The sequence below is a fragment of the Scyliorhinus torazame genome, chromosome 13, assembly GCF_047496885.1.
Source record: "Scyliorhinus torazame isolate Kashiwa2021f chromosome 13, sScyTor2.1, whole genome shotgun sequence".
In the NCBI taxonomy this organism is placed as follows: Eukaryota; Metazoa; Chordata; class Chondrichthyes; order Carcharhiniformes; family Scyliorhinidae; genus Scyliorhinus; species Scyliorhinus torazame.
Window position 1 is genome coordinate 35,389,726 of NC_092719.1, and position 17,800 is coordinate 35,407,525.

A 17,800-nucleotide genomic window follows, 5' to 3' on the forward strand; every position below is an offset into this window, starting at 1 on the left:
GTTCATGACACTTTTGCCGCAACACTTTAACCCAACCTCCTCGATAATCGTTCAGAGATATCAGTTTAATACGGCAGAGAGGTCCATCGGTCAGTCTGTCTCCGAGTTTGTGTCTCGGTGCATAAAGTAGCCGAGTCTTGTGAGTATGGAATCGTGTTCTCTGCAATCGTTTGGTCTGCGTAATTAACAATATGGAAACTCAGAAAAAACTTTTGTGCAAAGTTTCCCTAACTTTTCAGCAAGCGCTACAGACCTCCCTGTCCCAAGAAAGCACAGAATGTGGCATCCAAGTGATACAAGAGATGGGGGTGAATGTTTTGGGACATCGCCACTCATGTGGTGTCCCCACGGCCTGGAACGAATGTTGCAGTGATTCTGACCTCTGGGTGAAGAGCTGGCCGCCGAAACGTGCGGCGTTCCAGACTTAATTGAAGGCGATTCTGGCCCATGTGTGACGTGTGGACACCGGTCTAGGCGTACCCGCAGACAGCAGGAGGACCAACGATCCAAGCGCCCCAGTCGAGGTTGGGTCAGCCCCGGGGCTCGGCCTCACATCGATATGACTATGAAGAGGCAAAGGATGAGGCTGAGATGCATCTGAACTGTTCAGCAGTGCCATGTGTGGCCCCTATCCGTGTTCTGGTACAAGTGAATGGTCATATGCTCCAAATGAATCTGGATACAGGAGCGGCCGTTTCTGTGGTGACACAGAGCAGTTTTGATCTTATCAAATGAGGGGTGCATACTTTGTCTTTGGCTGACACGGTGGCTCCTTTGGCCACTTATACAGGGCAACAACTAAATATCGTGGGGTCCACCCTCACTCCAGTGGTTTGTGGGTGCCAAGCAGTGCATCTTCCCATCATTGTTGTGAAAGGAAACGGTCCTAGCCTGTTAGGCCATGATTGGCTACACTAGTCATAGAATCATAGAATTTACAGTGCAGAAGGAGGCCATTTGGCCCATCGAGTCTGCACCGGCTCTTGGAAAGAGCACCCTACCCAAGGTCCACACCTCCACATTCCCAGAGGTTTTCCAGGCTGGTTTGGGTACCATTAAAGGGGCCGTGGCCAAATTCCAGGTGGACCCAGAAGATCAGCCCTGATATTTTGCCCGCCTGATTCCCTACACTATAGCGGAAAAGGTTGAGACCAAACCTCGGTGTTTAGTAAGTTTTGTCACCGTTCAACTGGTGCCCTCTGCTGATTGGGCGACACCATTGGTCCCTGTATTGGAGTCATAGAGATTTACAGCATGAAAACAGGCCCATTTGACCCAACTTGTACATGCAGCCCAGCTTTTACCACTAAGCTAATCCCAATTGTCCGCATTTGGCCCATATCCCTCCATACCCATCTCACCCATATAACTATCTAAATACTTTTTAAAAGACAAAATTGTACCCACCTCTACTACTGCCCCTGGCAGCTCATTCCAAACATTCACCACCCTCTGTATGAAAGAATTGCCACTTTGGATCCTTTTGTATCTCTCCCCTCTCACCTTAAACCTATGCCCTCTAGCTTTAGACTCCCCAATCTTGAAGCCAGTTAAGACATAGTCTCTCTGCGGAGACTATAAATTGACAGTGAACACGGCTTTGAGATTGGACCATTACCCTGAACTGCGCATCGAGGATTTGTGTGCAACATTGGCTGATGGTTGTACATTCACGAAATTGGACATGTGCAACGATTATCTATGAATGGAGTTTGATAAATTGTCATGGAAGTACATCACGATTAATATGCACAAGGGGCTGTATGAGTAGACCAAGCTCCCGTTTAGAATATCGGCGGGCGTAGTTTTCCAATGCATCACGGAGAACACCCTGCATGGTTTGCCGCAAGTTGTGGTTTATTAGGACAATGTGGCGATGTATTAGTCACAGGATCCACAGGCCAAGAACATTTGCAGAACCCGGAGGCGGTGTTGAAGCGGTTTTCCGAATATGGGGCCCATCTGCACAGCGCAAAGTGCAAAAGAAGTGGTGTACTTGGGATATCAGGTGGACCAAGATGGCCTACACTCGGTCGCCGAGAAGGTACAGGCAATCAAAATGGCTTCCACTCCGCGGGATGCCACAGAACTTCGCTCTTTTCTTGGGCTAGTTCATTACTATGGGCGATTCATTTAAAATGTAGCTACCGACTTAGCCGCCTTCCACTTGCTCTTGAAGAAGCGGCAACCTTGGGCCTGGGGCAAATCTCAGGATGCGGCATTTAAAAAAGTGTATCAGCAGTTGTCCTCTTTGGGGGTGTTGGCACATTTTGACTCTTCCAAATCATTTTATGTCACGTGCAATGCTTCTCCATATGGCACACGGCCCTGAGCGAGGGCCGTGACCGTCCGCTCGCTTTTGTCTCCCACATACTGACTGTGGCTGAGAGAAAATATGCACAGATTGGAAAAAAAAGGTCTGGTGGTCATATTTGATGTGAAGCGGTTTCATCAATGTGTCTATGGCTGCCATTTTTTTATCATCACCGATCACAAGCCATTACTAGACCTCTTCCGTGATTCTGCTAATAGCGTCCGCAAGGATCCAATGCTGGGCTTTGCTATTGGCTGCTTACGAATACTCTTTCGAGCACCGCCCAGGGACCCAGGTTGCACATGCTGATGCATTGAGCTGTCTTCCCCTGCAGATCAAATCCGCGAACCCTCTATGGCGGACAACATGATTGCTGAGCTGAATTTCATGGACTCCTTGCCTGTCACTGCCTTGTGTGTTTGTGACTGGACGCAAACCAGCCCTGTACTTGCCAAGGTGCAACATCTGGTGCTATATGGTGGGCAGCAGCGACAGCTACCAAGGGAGTTGAAGGCTTTCTCCTCAGAATTGTCGGAGCTGACTGTGGAAGACGATATCCTCCTGTGGGAACAAGGGCTGTTGTCCCGGTGAAGGGGCAGGCTATCAGATTAAAGGACCTTCACAATGGGCATCCTGGAGTGTCCAAAATGAAGATGCTGGCGAAAAGCTACGACTGGTGGCCGGGGTTGGACACAAATATTGAGACATTGGCCAAGCAGTGCTCCATCTGTCAAGAGAACCAGAAGCTCCTGCGGCATCACCCTACACACTTGAGAGTGGTCGGGGTGCTCTTGGGCTCACGTACACTGATTTCACTGGTCCCTTCTTGGGTTCGATGTTTCTCATCCTGTGGATGCCTACTCAAAGCGGCTGGCGGTCCCAAAAATGGCGTTGATCACTTCCCAGGCGACCATCGAGTGATTGCGCAATTCTTTTTCCACACACGGAATCCCTGAGGTGCTCGTGACCGATAATGGGGTCCCTTTCACAAATGAAGAATTTGCCGCTTTCGCAAAAAGCAACAGGATTCACTATGTCCGCACCGCTCCATACCACCCGACATCGAATGGTTTGGCCAAAAGGGCCATGCAGGTGGTTAAACGGAGGCTCAAGAAACAGATGTCTGGCTTGATGGACACAAGACTGGCAAGATTTATATTTTCGTACAGAACCACTCCACACGCAGTAACTGGGGTCGCCACTGCTGAGATGTTAATAGGTCATAGGCTTCGTACACGATCGGGTTCAATTCTACCGGATATCAGCTCAAAGGTGTGCCGTAACCAAGATTTGCAATGGCATTGTCCAGTTCGACGTCGACCTCTTTGACACTTCGCATCTGACGATGCGGTACTCGTTTGTAACTCCAACGATGGTGCTCACTTGCTCTCTGGGATTGTCGTCCATCAAATAGGACCAGTCTTTTACCAAGTTCGGGTCCTGGGGCAACTAGAGGGAGGATCAGTTGGTGCATAGCCCGGGGCTTTCCACCCATCTGACCCTCCCCTTCCTAGGATCGAAACAGCTCCACCCCCACACACCGAGGAGGATAGCACCATCATACCCATTCTGTCTGAAAGCCCACCCTAGTCCTGCTCATCACTGAAGCAAGACATTATCAGGGTATCCCAAGCTCACCGCTCCATTCAGGTCCATGCAGTCATGATATTCAAACATACATCATAACACATACATAATGATAGACAGACCAACAGACCAATTAGCACACATAACACGACAGCCAATCACAGACAAGAGCAGACACAGTATAAGACAAGAAACACGACACCTCCTGGCCAGTCCATCTGGAGACAGCACAGGGCCAGGACCTCATTAGCAAGACACTCACACAGTCACAACGTGCTGAGTACCAAGTCAGATGTGTAAATAGTTAGTTGGAATAAAACTGCGTTGTACCAATCGCAACCGTGTTGGTTCGTCTGTACCTCAGAGCACCCATGGTACCAGTGAGTGAATCGATACCTACCGGCAAATCTGCCATCCTGAGCCATGGACACCCTCAACAAACCGCAGCTGTTGCAAGTCGCTGGAACCTGGGCACAAATTGGAAGCTCTTCAAGCAGCGATTTGAACTGTTCATGCAAGCCAATGAAAAACAGGGCGCCTTGGACGAAACAAAGATTGCCATGCTTCTCACTACCGCAGGTCAGCACGCCATCGACGTATACAACTCCTTGGTGTTCGCGGAAGGCGAGAACAAATCTAAGTATGACACGGTCCTCCTCAAGCTCGACAAGCACTTCAACGTTGAGGTCAATGAAAGCTTTGAGAGGTATGTCTTTCAGCAGCGCCTGCAAGGTAAGGATGAGCTCTTTCAGTCCTTCCTGACGCACCTCCGCATACTCGCGCAGTCCTGCGGTTACAACACCACCTCAGAGTCCATGATCAGGGACCAGATCGTTTTTGGCGTTGCCTCCCGTGGCCTACGTCAGCAGCTTTTAAAAATTAAAGGCCTGACCTTAGCATCTGCAGTTGAAGCCTGTGTCCTGCATGAAAATGCGACCAGCCGCTATGCCCAATTTCAGGCGACCGAATCGGCGCGGAGGTGGTCCCACGCGATCGAATCGGCAAGCAAGGCCACCCACGAGGCCGAACGCATCCAGGCAATCGAGTTTCTCCCGGCCCGCAGCCCGGACGAGGGCGGCCGTTTTGCGCGCTTTTTAAGGCTCCCGTGTTTGTGCGCGCCAAAACCTACGGCAACACTGAGGGACGTGCTGCGCAGGCGCGCTCGACGCAAGACCGAACTGCGCATGCGCAGTGGCGTAACGGACGTCATGACGTGCGGCAACTGTGGAGCTGCACATTTAAAAGGGCAATGTCCTGCAAAAACCCGACAATGCCTACGCTGTGGCAAGATGGGCCACTACGCTGCCTACTGTCAAGCGGCTCAACCTGTTGATCTTCCACATCTCCGACAACCACGCAGGAACGTGCAGACCATTCAGCCTCCACATCACGACATCCAAACCGACGACACAGATGACCAAGACGCCTTCCGGGTTGCGGTCACATTAGCCATGCCCTTCCGAGGAACAACTCTGTAGCAACTGTGCTCCCTCAAGTACCTTCAGTATCTGAGAACGACCACTGATGTAGCTGTCATGGACACTCCCCAGGAACCTGGCCCACACCTGCAGAAAGTGCTTGGCATGGTCTCAGATGACCTGTACATCAGGGTGTGTCAGCGCTTGCGGTTTATGAAGGGGACATCATAACGCCATGAGACACAGAGAGCCATGTGCTTGCAGTCAATGACTCCCCGCACTTATAGGAAAACAGCTATCTGGGCGAACCCTATGGCTCCAGCTTGGTCCCAGTCAAAATTAATGTAGTTATATCCCCTCATGAAGAGTACATTGGTGACCTCCGTGATGCACTTATATGCGGAGGCCCGAGAGATGGCACAAAGGTCACCAGTGGAACCCTGGAATGAGCCACTGGAATAGAAATTTAGGGTGGCTATGACCTTCAGTGGGTGGCCATGTGATGCCAGCTCCTGCAGAACCTGGCAAAGGTGAGTGGCAGTGTACCTGGACATCCGGAGTCTCCTCCTGAACTGGTTCTTAGTCATCTACAGGTACGTCATCCAAAGTCAGTAAACCCTGGACCGGTAATGTTGCATCTGAGCGACCACTCTCTGTGGCCCAACCTCCGGCAGCTGAGCAGGTCCTGCCACCATTTTGCCCTCAGCGATCTGCTCCTCTGCACGGCCGCATGTTGATGCTGGCACGCATCCCTATTGTCTCACGACTAGTGAGCCGCTAACTTGACAGGCTCCATGGTTGGATCAATGCAATGAATCAAAAGGAAGAAAGAGAATAAGTGACCATTAAGGACCCCTGTCCAAGCCTTGCCCATTGCCTGTTCAACCTGTCCAGCATCCCAACGATGGTTAATGACTGATGTGCTCACCTTCTCACTGAGCTCCATCCCTTACAATCCCCCACACTGGACATGACTCCACACGAGCTTCGCTGTACTCAGTGCGACAGATAGGCATCTATCTCAGCCACCCTTTTTAGCCCTCAGACCTCTCGAAGGGAACAATCATGAGGCCATGGGTCAACTGAAGGGTCCTGTGAGCAGACCTTCCAGGGGTGTGTGGAATTGAGCTGCAAGGAAGCCGCTGTAACAGCACATGCTGGGTGGCCTGGTGAGCTATGGCACATTTGACCCTTGTCTTGGGTGCAGTACAAAGGCTCACCCGAAACAGCGAATGCTGAAGTCATCCAACTTGTACAGGTCCCACCAGCCCCAGAACTGATTCTAATGCTGCAGAAATATGATGAGCTCCCTCCAACACCATTTCTCCAGCTATGTATTTAATAGACATATAATTTTACTCATATGCTCATTTGCACATGAAACTGAGAGTAATACTGAGATTATTGCTCTTGACGTCCTGCTTTTTGATTTTCTTTTTAATTACCTGGAACCTGCTTTCAAGATCTCTTCCCTCTTCCTACCTATGTTGTTGATACCAAAGTGGACCATGATTTCTGGGTGATCGTCCTCCCCCGAAGGATGTCCTGCAATCTTTCCATGATATCCTTGACCTTGGCACCAGGGAGGGAACAAACCATCCTGGAGCCACATTTATTGCCGCAGAAATGCCTGTCTGATCCCCTGACTATGGAATCCACTATCACTAAATCCTTTCCATTCTTCTTCCTCCCCTGTACAGCTGGGTTGCCTGTGGTGCCACAGGCTTAGCCCTGGCTGCACTCCTCTGAGAAGCCATTGTTCTCATCAGCTTCCAAAATGAAAAAATGATTAGCAAACTAGATAGACTCAGGGGCCTCCTGTGCTACCTGCCTGGTTCTCTATGATTGCCTGCAGTCACCCATTCCCTCTTCTGGCTGTACATTTCTAATCTGTAATGTACCCACCTCCCTGTACGTGCTATCCATGTAGTCCTCTGCCACGCGGATGCACAACAGTGACTCCAGCCATCATCAAGTTCCGAAACTCCGAACTCAAGCTTGTGCAGCTTGTGACACTTCCTACAAATGTGTTTGTCTGGGATATATGATGTGTCAATGACTTCACACATACCACAGGATATACACTCTACTTGCCTGAGATGACCTGCCTTTCCGTAACTCTAAAAACTAATTGTTACATTTACAAAGAACAAAGAACTGTACAGCACAGGAACAGGCCCTTCGGCCCTCCAAGCCCGTGCCGACCATGCTGCCCATCTAAACTAAATTCTTCTACACTTCCTGGGTCCGTATCCCTCTATTCCCATCCTATTCATGTATTTGTCAAGATGTCCCTTAAATGTCACTATTGTCCCTGCTTCCACCACCTCCACCGGCAGCGAGTTCCAGGCACCCACTACCCTCTGTGTAAAAAAGACTTGCCTCGTACATCTCCTCTAAACCTTGCCCCTCGCACCTTAAACCTATGCCCCCTAGTAATTGACCCCTCTACCCTGGGGAAAAGCCTCTGACTATCCACTCTGTCTATGCCCCTCAATTTTGGAGACCTCTATCAGGTCGCCCCTCAACCTCCGTCGATCCAGTGAGAACAAACCGAGTTTACTCAACCGCTCCTCATAGCTAATGCCCTCTATGCCAGGCAACATCCTGGTAAATCTCTTCTGCACCCTCTCTAAAGCCTCCACATCCTTCTGGTAGTGTGGCGACTTTAGCGTAAGTAGAATGAATAGAATAAATTACTGGCAACTTGACTTTGCTACCCCTACACTAACTTTATCTTACTTTGTTTACTTTATTACTTTATTTGACTTTGACTTGATTTAATTTTACTTCCCTACAGCTAGTGTTCTTTACTGAAATCCAAGGAGCTACTTATTTATAAATTATAGTTTAAGCTTTTTAGCACACTCCCTAAATCAGCTTCTCAGAAACCAATGAATTTACAATTTTCCTGTGATTTCCCTCCTGGATTTATTTTCAAACTAAACCCATTGCTCGAGTGCCAGTATGTATCTTGTTCTCATGTTTTGCTTTCAGACAGTGCTGAACCTTTTTCTGTCCCTCGCAGGTCCAGTTGTCTCTGTTCCCGGAAGTTGCTAAATGGAACTCAAAGGTTTCTGATTTCTTGCTGTGTACATATTTCAACCAGTCTTTTAATTTTGATTTGTTTTGACAGGGTTTCGGAGGTTTTGCTCAGAACGCCAAGCTAAAGGAGTTAATTCTGGCAGAGTGCTCAGCAGTCAATGACATTGGATTACAGGTAAAAATTATTTTCTGCTATCAGAAATATATTGCTACTTAGCTTTAATTGATGCCTGATAGGAAGATTCATTATCATACTTTTCTAAAAATAATATGTTTAAATATAACCGATTTTCATAAATAAAGAGTCAAATTTAAGGCGGCACTATGGCGCAGTGGTTAGCACAGCTGCCTCATGGCACCAAAGACCCAGATTCGATCCCGGCCTCGGGTCACTGTCTGTGTGGAGTTTGCTCATTCTCCTCGTTTCTGTATGGGTCTCACCCCACAATCCAAATATGTGCAGGGTAGGTGGATTGGCCACGCTAAATTGTCCCTTAATTTAAAAAAATTAAGAGTCACATTTGCCTTATCACGATGGATTATGCATGTACACTTCAAGACAAAATGAATCATCTGACAGGTATTTTATGGTTCATTCAGAAGTGAATTTACACAGGCAATTCAGACCAGTAGGTTACATATGTGAGAAGTTCATAAGCGTTCCATCCACGTACTAAAATAGAAGCAAAATAAAGCGAATGTTGGAAGTCTAAAATAAAAACAGAATCCGCACCCACCCGAAGTGCCAGTATGTATCTTGTTCTCATGTTTTGCTTTCAGACAGTGCTGATCCTTTTTCTGCTATTAACACATTCTGCTTGCTTTTAGACAGTGTTGACGTTTATTCTCTATTAATATAAACTCTGTACCAAAGCTTTCAGCTTTTACTATTACGCCACACAAGTGCCAAGAAAGAGCATCTCCTACAAGAGAGGATCTAACCATCGCCCTTTGACATTCAATGGCATTGCCATCGCTGAAACCCCCACTATCAACATCCTGGGGATTATCATTGATCAGAAATTGAACTGGACTAGCCATAATTAATACTGTGGCTACCAGAGCAGGTCAAAGGCTAGGAATTTATGGCGGGTAACTCACCTTTTGACCCCCAAAGCCTATCCACCATCTACAAGGTACAAGTCAGGAGTGTAATGGAATACTCTCCACTTGCAGTTTCAACAACACACAAGAAGCTCGACACCATCCAGGACAAAGTAGCCCGCTTGATTGCTACCCCTTCCACAAACATTCAATCCCTCCACACACCAATGAAAAGTGGCAGTTGTGCATACCATCTACAAGATGCACTGCAACATGCACTACAAGATGTCAAGGTGCTGTAGGCAGGACCTTCAAAACCCATAACCACTACCATCTAGATGAACGAAAGCAACAGATACCTGGGAACCCCACCATCTGGCGGTTCCCCTCTAAGTCACTCACCACCCTGACTTGGAAATATATCACCGTTCTTCACTGTCGCTGGGTCAAAATCCTGGAACTCCCTCCATATATGTGGGTGTACCTACACCTCAAGGACTGCAGCGGTTCAAGAAGACAACTCACCACCACCTTCTGAAGGGCAACCAGAGCTGGTCGAACCAGTGACGCGCACATCCCGTAAATTTTTTTTTTTTTTTAAATTACCATTCCCTATGTTTTGTGATCTTTATCATTTAATCTCCCCCTGTCCTCTAACCCAAGGTTTTTAAAAGTGCAGGTAGTGACCCGTAGGTGGGTCATCGATGGGTGTCAGACGTATCGTGGAGCTAAGGATCATGGTGTTCTGCATCCATCGGCTGTTAACACAGAGTTTCCCAACATCAGCATTCAGAAGCCTGCAGAGAAAATCTTGCATATAACATCAATTCTAATCTCTAAAGTGGTGCATGTAAAACTGGACACGGGCCCTCGGGAGGCCATATTCGGGGTGTCGGACCAGCTGGGGTTGGAAACGGGTGCGGAGGCAGATGTTGTAGCCTTCGCCTCGTTGATCACCCAAAGGCAGATCCTGATGGGGTGGAGAGCAACCTCTTCACCCTGTGCCCTGGCGTGGCGGGGGACCTGTTGGAATTCTTGACTCTTGAGAAGGTTAAGTTTGAACTGAGGGGAAGGATGGAGGAGTTCTTAAATTCATGGGCATTATTCATTATGCACTTTCAAGAACTGGATAACATTGAGCATTAGTTGGGGGGAGTGGTTGGGAGGGTTGGGGGGAGGGTGACTATGGGTGATTCCTGATTCCTTTTTGTCATTTGTTTATGTTAACATGCAGGCTAATGTTTGGGGATTGGTGGGAGGATGGGATTGTTGTTATTGATATGGGGATTGACATTATATTCGTTACTGATTATTGTTTATTGATGGGTGCAAATTTGGGAGAAAATGTGAAAAAGGAGAATGAAAATATTTTTTAAAAAATAAAATAACATCAATTTAGTCCTCTAGAGGAAGCAATTATTTGATGGATTTCCTGTAAGTCTCGCAGTCCAGATGCAGAACAGTTGTCCGGTGGATGACGTCAAGCAGACCATACTCACCCTCGAGGAGACCGTTCTGTAGCAGAAAGAGCCCGTCATTATACAGAAAGAAACCATCAAGAACTCACCTCCAAACTCAGCAGATTTGAGAGTCAGAGTTTGTAACACCCTCAGTGAGTGAGCACAAACCTGGACAGGGATTCCGTGTGTGTGTCTGTGCACGTGTGTTTGTGAGTGCTTGTGGACAAATAGCTTGAAAATCTTCTGCAGATCTTGCAGTGTGGTTGCTGCTGAGGGACCAGAAGCATGTGTGTCAGCGATGCCTTGGAGGCAGTCAGTGGCAGGGAATTGGCTCCCATTGTAGCAAGAGCTGCATTATTGGAGATAACAGTCTCCACTACATGTCTTCTGGTTGGGGAGACATGAGCACATCACGATGCCACTGAATATCTGAAAAGATAAAGAATATCTGAGAAAACGTTTTGCCTGATTAATGGCAACCAGAACAGTTAGTTTGTCAGTCGTCTGTGGGTCAGGTTTAGTGTTGTCAGCATTTATCAATATTGATGAACATGCTTCTAATAGTGTGCTTTGAAATTGAATAAACCAGCATCAAATAATCGAATCGCAATTAAGGCAATTATAAGTCAAAATTTTAAGGCACTACCTTCAGATTAATGGCTGTTTTATTTCTAAGAACCACATATGGCTCTCTCCCAGTGATTTCTGTTCTTTGTTCTCCTCTCCTTAAGTCTTCTTCATTCACTTCTTTGTTTCCTTGAGGCAGTGTCCCACGATGAATGCAAGTTCACAATTGTAGGTGTATCTCTCATGAGTAACCGTCCTTCATGCATGACCCTGGACAGTGAACTTTTATAGATGTGAGGACATCACAGGCTGAGGTGATCATGTCCTCACTCAATGTTGACATAAATTCAATGCACCAGAGGCTACTGGATAGTGATTAAGAACGGGAAAACTAGATGACTTACTTTATCTCCCTTGCCTTGGGCAAGAAAACTTTAGTGCCTCAAACACTGCCTTGACTCAGGATAGACTGGGTTAACAAACGTGTTGTTGGTCCTGAAGGTCAGCTGGCAAGGGTCCCGATGGTCGGCCAGTTGGCAAAAGTGGGTCCCAGAAAGAAAAGTTTGAAAAACACTGCTCTAACCCATCCCTGAGCGTCTATTTTGCTCCACTGATCACCCTCCCCACCCCCCTTATTTCAACAGCATAAAACCCATTTCTATCTCACTCCAGATCCCAAGGAGAGCCATATCAGACACAAAATGTTAACTCTTTCCAGAGATGCTGCCTGACCTGTTGAGTTTTTCCATCATTTCCTGTTTTAACCCTATACAGGAATGCTTAGAATTGGACTTGCTTAGTTTCATTCCAGGAGTAGATGAATTAACATGATGCCAATTAAGCCAATCATTCAATAGAACAATTCCCTATGGTGGGAACCTTGTATAAAGTAGGATTCTTCATACAAATCCTTTAAATTAGAAATTTTAATAATATTTATTAGTGTCACAAGTAGGCTTACATTAACACTGCAATGAAGTTACTGTGAAAATCCCCGAGGTGCCACACTCCGGTGCCTGCTCGGGTACATTGAGGGAGAATTCAGAATGTCCTATTCACCTAACAAGCACGTCTTTCGGGACTTGTGGGAGGAAACCGGAGCACCCGGAGGATACCCAAATAGACACAGGGAGAACGTGCAGACTGCACACAGACAGCCTCCACTGTGCCCTTACTCAACCACTTCTTCTGCTGTTTACGGTCCCTCCGGCTTCTCAGGTCCATACAGTTCTGTATGGGTCCTGTGCCTGAGTACGATTGCTTTCCAGTTCCGTGCTCAAAAGCGCAAAATTGTCGGGGGAAAAGGTCCAAAAGTCCGACCGAAACGGGAGCCGCCAAATGTGCGACCTACTTCCTCATAGCCGCCACCGGAAGTGTCTCACGTTTGGTGCAATCTACAGCCGCATTGCACCCAAAAGGTGGCGTGGCCGCTAGATGCCGGGAGATCCCTCTAATGTAATCTCGCGAGACATCGCAATCTGATTCCCGCCCATTGTGAGTGAGATCACTATTTTGCAAATCGGCATATTAGAGTGAGGCAGCTGATTTTACTCTAATAAGCACTCCTCACAAACGGGGACCAGATGGAATGGCACTTGTGGAGGTCTCTCACCAGATCGGAGGCCCCCAGTGCTTGTCCTCTGGCCCAGTTGGCACCCTGGCACTGCTGGAGCCACCTGGGCACCCTGGCACTGCCAGCCTTGTAGTACCAGCTGGCAAGGATACTGCCAGGCTGGCAGTGACAAGGTGCCAGGATGGCATTTTCTCCGTGGCGGAGACTGGACCCAGGGATGCCCTGCACGTGTGAGATGGGGTGCGGGTGGTGCTGAGGACTTCCTTATAGGTGAGTTTGGCATTTGGGGGAAGGGTTCAGGGGTCGGTTCGGGGCAGGTCGAGTCCTCTTCCTGTACTGAGGAGATCCAGCAAACGGAGTTCCTCAGTTCAGGAAACGGGACCAAGTGCCCTCCGGAGGCCCCAAATTGAAACAGAGTCCCGATACATAGCGGGGTGTTTCTTGTCGCTGGGAGTGCCGGGAAACACAGGACTAGATTGCGCCCTTTGGATTAGATCGCACCCTTTGGATTCCTGGTCATTTTTTTCAAAAATTAATTTTCTAAATGCCAAAAATTAATGAAAACAAAAAAGTATTCTTATTTATTCCTTTAAATCACTAAAAAGATAAAAGAAACACCATCAAAATGCTACATTTCTGATAAGAATGCATTATCATTCACAACACATCAATAAAAGAAGTTCTTGACCAGCTGCAAAAACCCCCTTTTTTTTGTTACCATTAGTAATACGGCCCCCTAGCTTTCGGCTAAAATTTTAGGGAAATGAATATACATTATATTTGGAAAATTGTAGTAATATTGTGCTACTTTATTATATTACTTGTCTGAATATTTAATGTACTCTATTTGCAGTTAGTTGTATCAAGTGTTTGGCTAATTTGTTAAATAAGATTAACTAATTCCAATACACATTGAATTCATAGATATTTCCAAAAAGGAACTCAATAATGTTTTTGTTGCTGGGGAAGATATAGGCTTATAAGCCAAAAGGGTGATTTTAATCCTAGCTGTTTGGCAGAACCAGGTGGAAAACCAGCTAAAATTATCCAGGGGACCTATTATCCAGGGGACTGAACCTATTTGCCAGCATCTAGTTTCATTCCCATATCACCTATTTTGACTTGCTCTTCTGAGCAGGTGGCAAGGAAACATGCAGGAAGCCAGTGGGATCCTTATTTAAATAGGAACATTGGTGTTCAATGGCACGATTGGGTCTGACTGCAGTTTTTACCTGTGGCATTAGTGGGGAGCCATTCTGATTTTCCAAAGTTGTGAAAATAATTTGCCACAATATAGTTACTTTCTTTCTCTAGTAATGCCCCATTCAAAATCTAGGAAGTACAACGTTATCTTTGAACAAAATCAAATTCAAGTACAATTAAAAGTCAGGATTCAAATATGATCAACTGATAGAGATCATAGTGCACTTCTGCTTATTCAAATATTTTTTTAAATGATGGCTTTGAGGTAGAGGTACTAACGTCTATGCAACCCAAAAGGTGGGGGATAAATTTCAGTTGGATTTTAACCTGGTGTTGTAAGACTTCTTACTGTGCTCACCCCAATCCAACGCCGGCATCTCCACATCATTTCAATAAAATGTAATGGCACTTTAAAAACCACTTCTAGTGTTGAGGCTGAGACTGAAGCTGTTGGTTCTCTAATAGTAATAATAATCTTTATTGTCACAAGTAGGCTTACATTAACACTGCAAGGAAGTTACTGTGAAAAGCCCCCAGTCGTCACACTCCAGCACCTGTTCGGGTACACAGAGGAGAATTCAGAATGTCCAAATTACCGAACCGGAAGCATCCGGAAGAAACCCATGCAGAGACAGGGAGGACGTGCAGACTCCGCGCAGACAGTGACGCAAGCCTAGAATCGAACCTGGGACCCTGCTGCTGTGAAGCAACAGTGCTAGCCACTGTGCTACCATGCAGCCCATTGGTTGGCAGCTCCTGGGGCGGGCTGACAGGTCTTTTAAAGCAGGGTTTTTCAAACTCCGGGTCGCAACATGCGGGTGGGTCGTGGGTAGGTGTCGGGAGGGTCGTGGAGCGATCAGTCGCGGAATTCCCGATCACAGGAGAAGTGTCCAACAGCCGCGATCGGCTTTTAAGAATGCTGGCCGCCACTGGCCTTTAAATACAAACGATGGAGTCTTGCCACCAGAAGCAGTGGCAGAGAGCAAGTCACGAGCGCGGCAAGTACACTTATGTCACACTCCCTGTACATGTGTATTTTGGGAGCAAAACCATAGAGGAGAGATTCCTTCATTTGTAGCTGCCAGCAAGCAAGCAACAGGACTGTGTGAAGAACTGAAGGTGGTTAATTTTATAATAAGGAAGAGAGGGCCAGAGACACAAACAGGTCAGGATCTCACAACTGAATTAGCTGGAGGGATCTTCACAGGAGAGTCCAGGGAAGGACAAAGCAGCGCTGGTGTGAGCTGTATGCTGAGCTCCAGGGCTTCTGATGAACACCCAACAAAGAAAAAAATGAAGTTGGGACCAAAGCAGTATAAAAATGATTTATTGAGGTGTGGCTTTCTTAATTGTGCCAATGCAAATCATGATGTCAAACCCATGTCTGTTATATGCAGGGTGTTGCTTGTAAATGAAAGTTTAAAACCCACAAAACTTCAAAGGGATGGCAAGTTTGTAGACAAACCCCTTGATATTTTTCAAAGGTTGCAGTAAGAACTTAAATTGTCAGCTGAAGTCCTTAGCGGAAATGTAACATTGAATGACAAAGCAAGTGAGATTGTGAGGATCATGCAAGCTCACCTGTTGCATTAAAGGTAAGAAATAACGGTGGATCACAAATGTCGGCAGGTGTGGGTCGCGAGGATCCACTGGCCTGGGTCATGAATGTCGGCCAGCGTGGGTCCCAAAGGTTAGTCAGTTGATAACAGTTGGTCTCGGGGGAAAAAAGTTTGAAAAACACTGTTTTAAAGGGACAGGAGCTCCAACAGCATTAATTAACTACTTGATTGGCCTAAAATGTGGCTGTTCTAAAGGTTCAATGACACGACTAAAACTGGGTTTCCCTATTCTCTCAGTTGTTTGAAAATTGCCCATACTATTCATCTGAATAAAATCAGAATAAATGCTGTTATATTCTTCACAGTGAGACTTTTGGCATTATTTCGTCACCACTTTGGTAAAGCCGTTACCACACACATAGCTGGATTTTATCCGTCCCCTAGAGATGGGTTGGAAGGTAGAGGTTTCCTTACAATGACACAGGAAGGTGGTGTTAGATGGAGTGCCTGTTGTCTTCCTGCCACCCTGTTGTTTAACCAACTGTGGGGAAGGCGAAGGATGACCCTCCCACCCGGAGACCAATTGTGCCACATAAGGATCCAATTAAGGGCATTTTTCCACTCCTGCTGATATTTAACAGTAGCATCTGGGCCCTCCACCTCATGATGAGACGACCTTCTAAGTCCTGATAGCTACCCTGCAGGCTAATTAGTAGTCCATGAAGGACAATGGCCACCCCCATGGCAACCACCCCCACCAAATCCCCATCTCCACTCGCCAAACATGCCTGACTGGTCCCAATGTTTCCCACCAAGCTCATGTTGCAAGGGCAACATCACTGCAATCTCTCAGCTGGTCATAGTTCCAGCAAAGGCCACCACTTCTTGTGGCGAGGCCAAGACTGAGGCTGTTGGCCCTCCAGTTGGTTAGCAGCTTCTGGGAGCAGGCTGACATGTCTTTTAAAGGGACAGGTACTCAAACAGAGGCTAATTAACTGCTTGATTGACCTAAAATGTGGCTGTGGGCCCCCAAAATTTTCAAGCGAAGATTGCCCCCTGACTTTCTAGCCCACAGGCCTCCCTAAAGCATCATCAAAATTCAGCCCACAGTTCATATCTGGTGTAAGTATGTAGAACAGTCAGATCATGGCATCTACCAATGTGCAACACTAATTTGACATCATATTGCCATTTTGGAATTCTACACTGCAGTCAGTGCCCTCTTGCAGTTAAACAAGTGTTAAGCAGCATTAAGGATCCCCCTCATCAGCATTTAGTTTTCATCAAACATTTACAGGTTAGTTGCAAGAGGGTAGCCAGGGAAAGGGTTGGCCCACTGAAGGATAGGCAAGGGAATCTATGTGTGGAGCCAGAGGAAATGGGCGAGGTACTAAATGAATACTTTGCATCAGTATTCACCAAAGAGAAGGAATTGGTAGATGTTGAGTCTGGAGAAGGGGGTGTAGATAGCCTGGGTCACATTGTGATCCAAAAAGACGAGGTGTTGGGTGTCTTAAAAAATATTAAGGTAGATAAGTCCCCAGGGCCGGATGGGATCTACCCCAGAATACTGAAGAGGAAATTGCTGAGGCCTTGACAGAAATCTTTGGATCCTCGCTGTCTTCAGGGGATGTCCCGGAGGACTGGAGAATAGCCAATGTTGTTCCTCTGTTTAAGAAGGGTGGCAGGGATAATCCCGGGAACTACAGGCCGGTGAGCCTTACTTCAGTGGTAGGGAAATTACTGGAGAGAATTCTTCGAGACAGGATCTACTCCCATTTGGAAGCAAATGGACGTATTAGTGAGAGGCAGCACGGTTTTGTGAAGGGGAGGTCGTGTCTCACTAACTTGATAGAGTTTTTCGAGGAGGTCACTAAGATGATTGATGCAGGTAGGGCAGTAGATGTTGTCTATATGGACTTCAGTAAGGCCTTTGACAAGGTCCCTCATGGTAGACTAGTACAAAAGGTGAAGTCACACGGGATCAGGGGTGAACTGGCAAGGTGGATACAGAACTGGCTAGGCCATAG

The 17,800-nt window shown here is 47.0% G+C and overlaps 1 protein-coding gene across 2 annotated transcripts in view; it reads left to right on the forward strand.

Moving 5' to 3' along the window:
* fbxl13 (F-box and leucine-rich repeat protein 13) overlaps positions 1-17,800 on the forward strand; it is a 444,736-nt gene that overhangs the window by 382,238 nt on the left and 44,698 nt on the right. Inside the window, exons 19-20 of one of the 2 annotated variants that reach the window (XM_072471332.1) lie at positions 8,456-8,539; positions 9,239-10,541. In XM_072471332.1, coding sequence (XP_072327433.1) covers positions 8,456-8,539; positions 9,239-9,319 — 165 coding nt within the window. In that variant the 3' untranslated portion in view covers positions 9,320-10,541. Of the gene's footprint in view, positions 1-8,455; positions 8,540-9,238; positions 10,542-17,800 lie in introns of those variants that run through there. The other variant, XM_072471330.1, reaches the window with a different exon arrangement.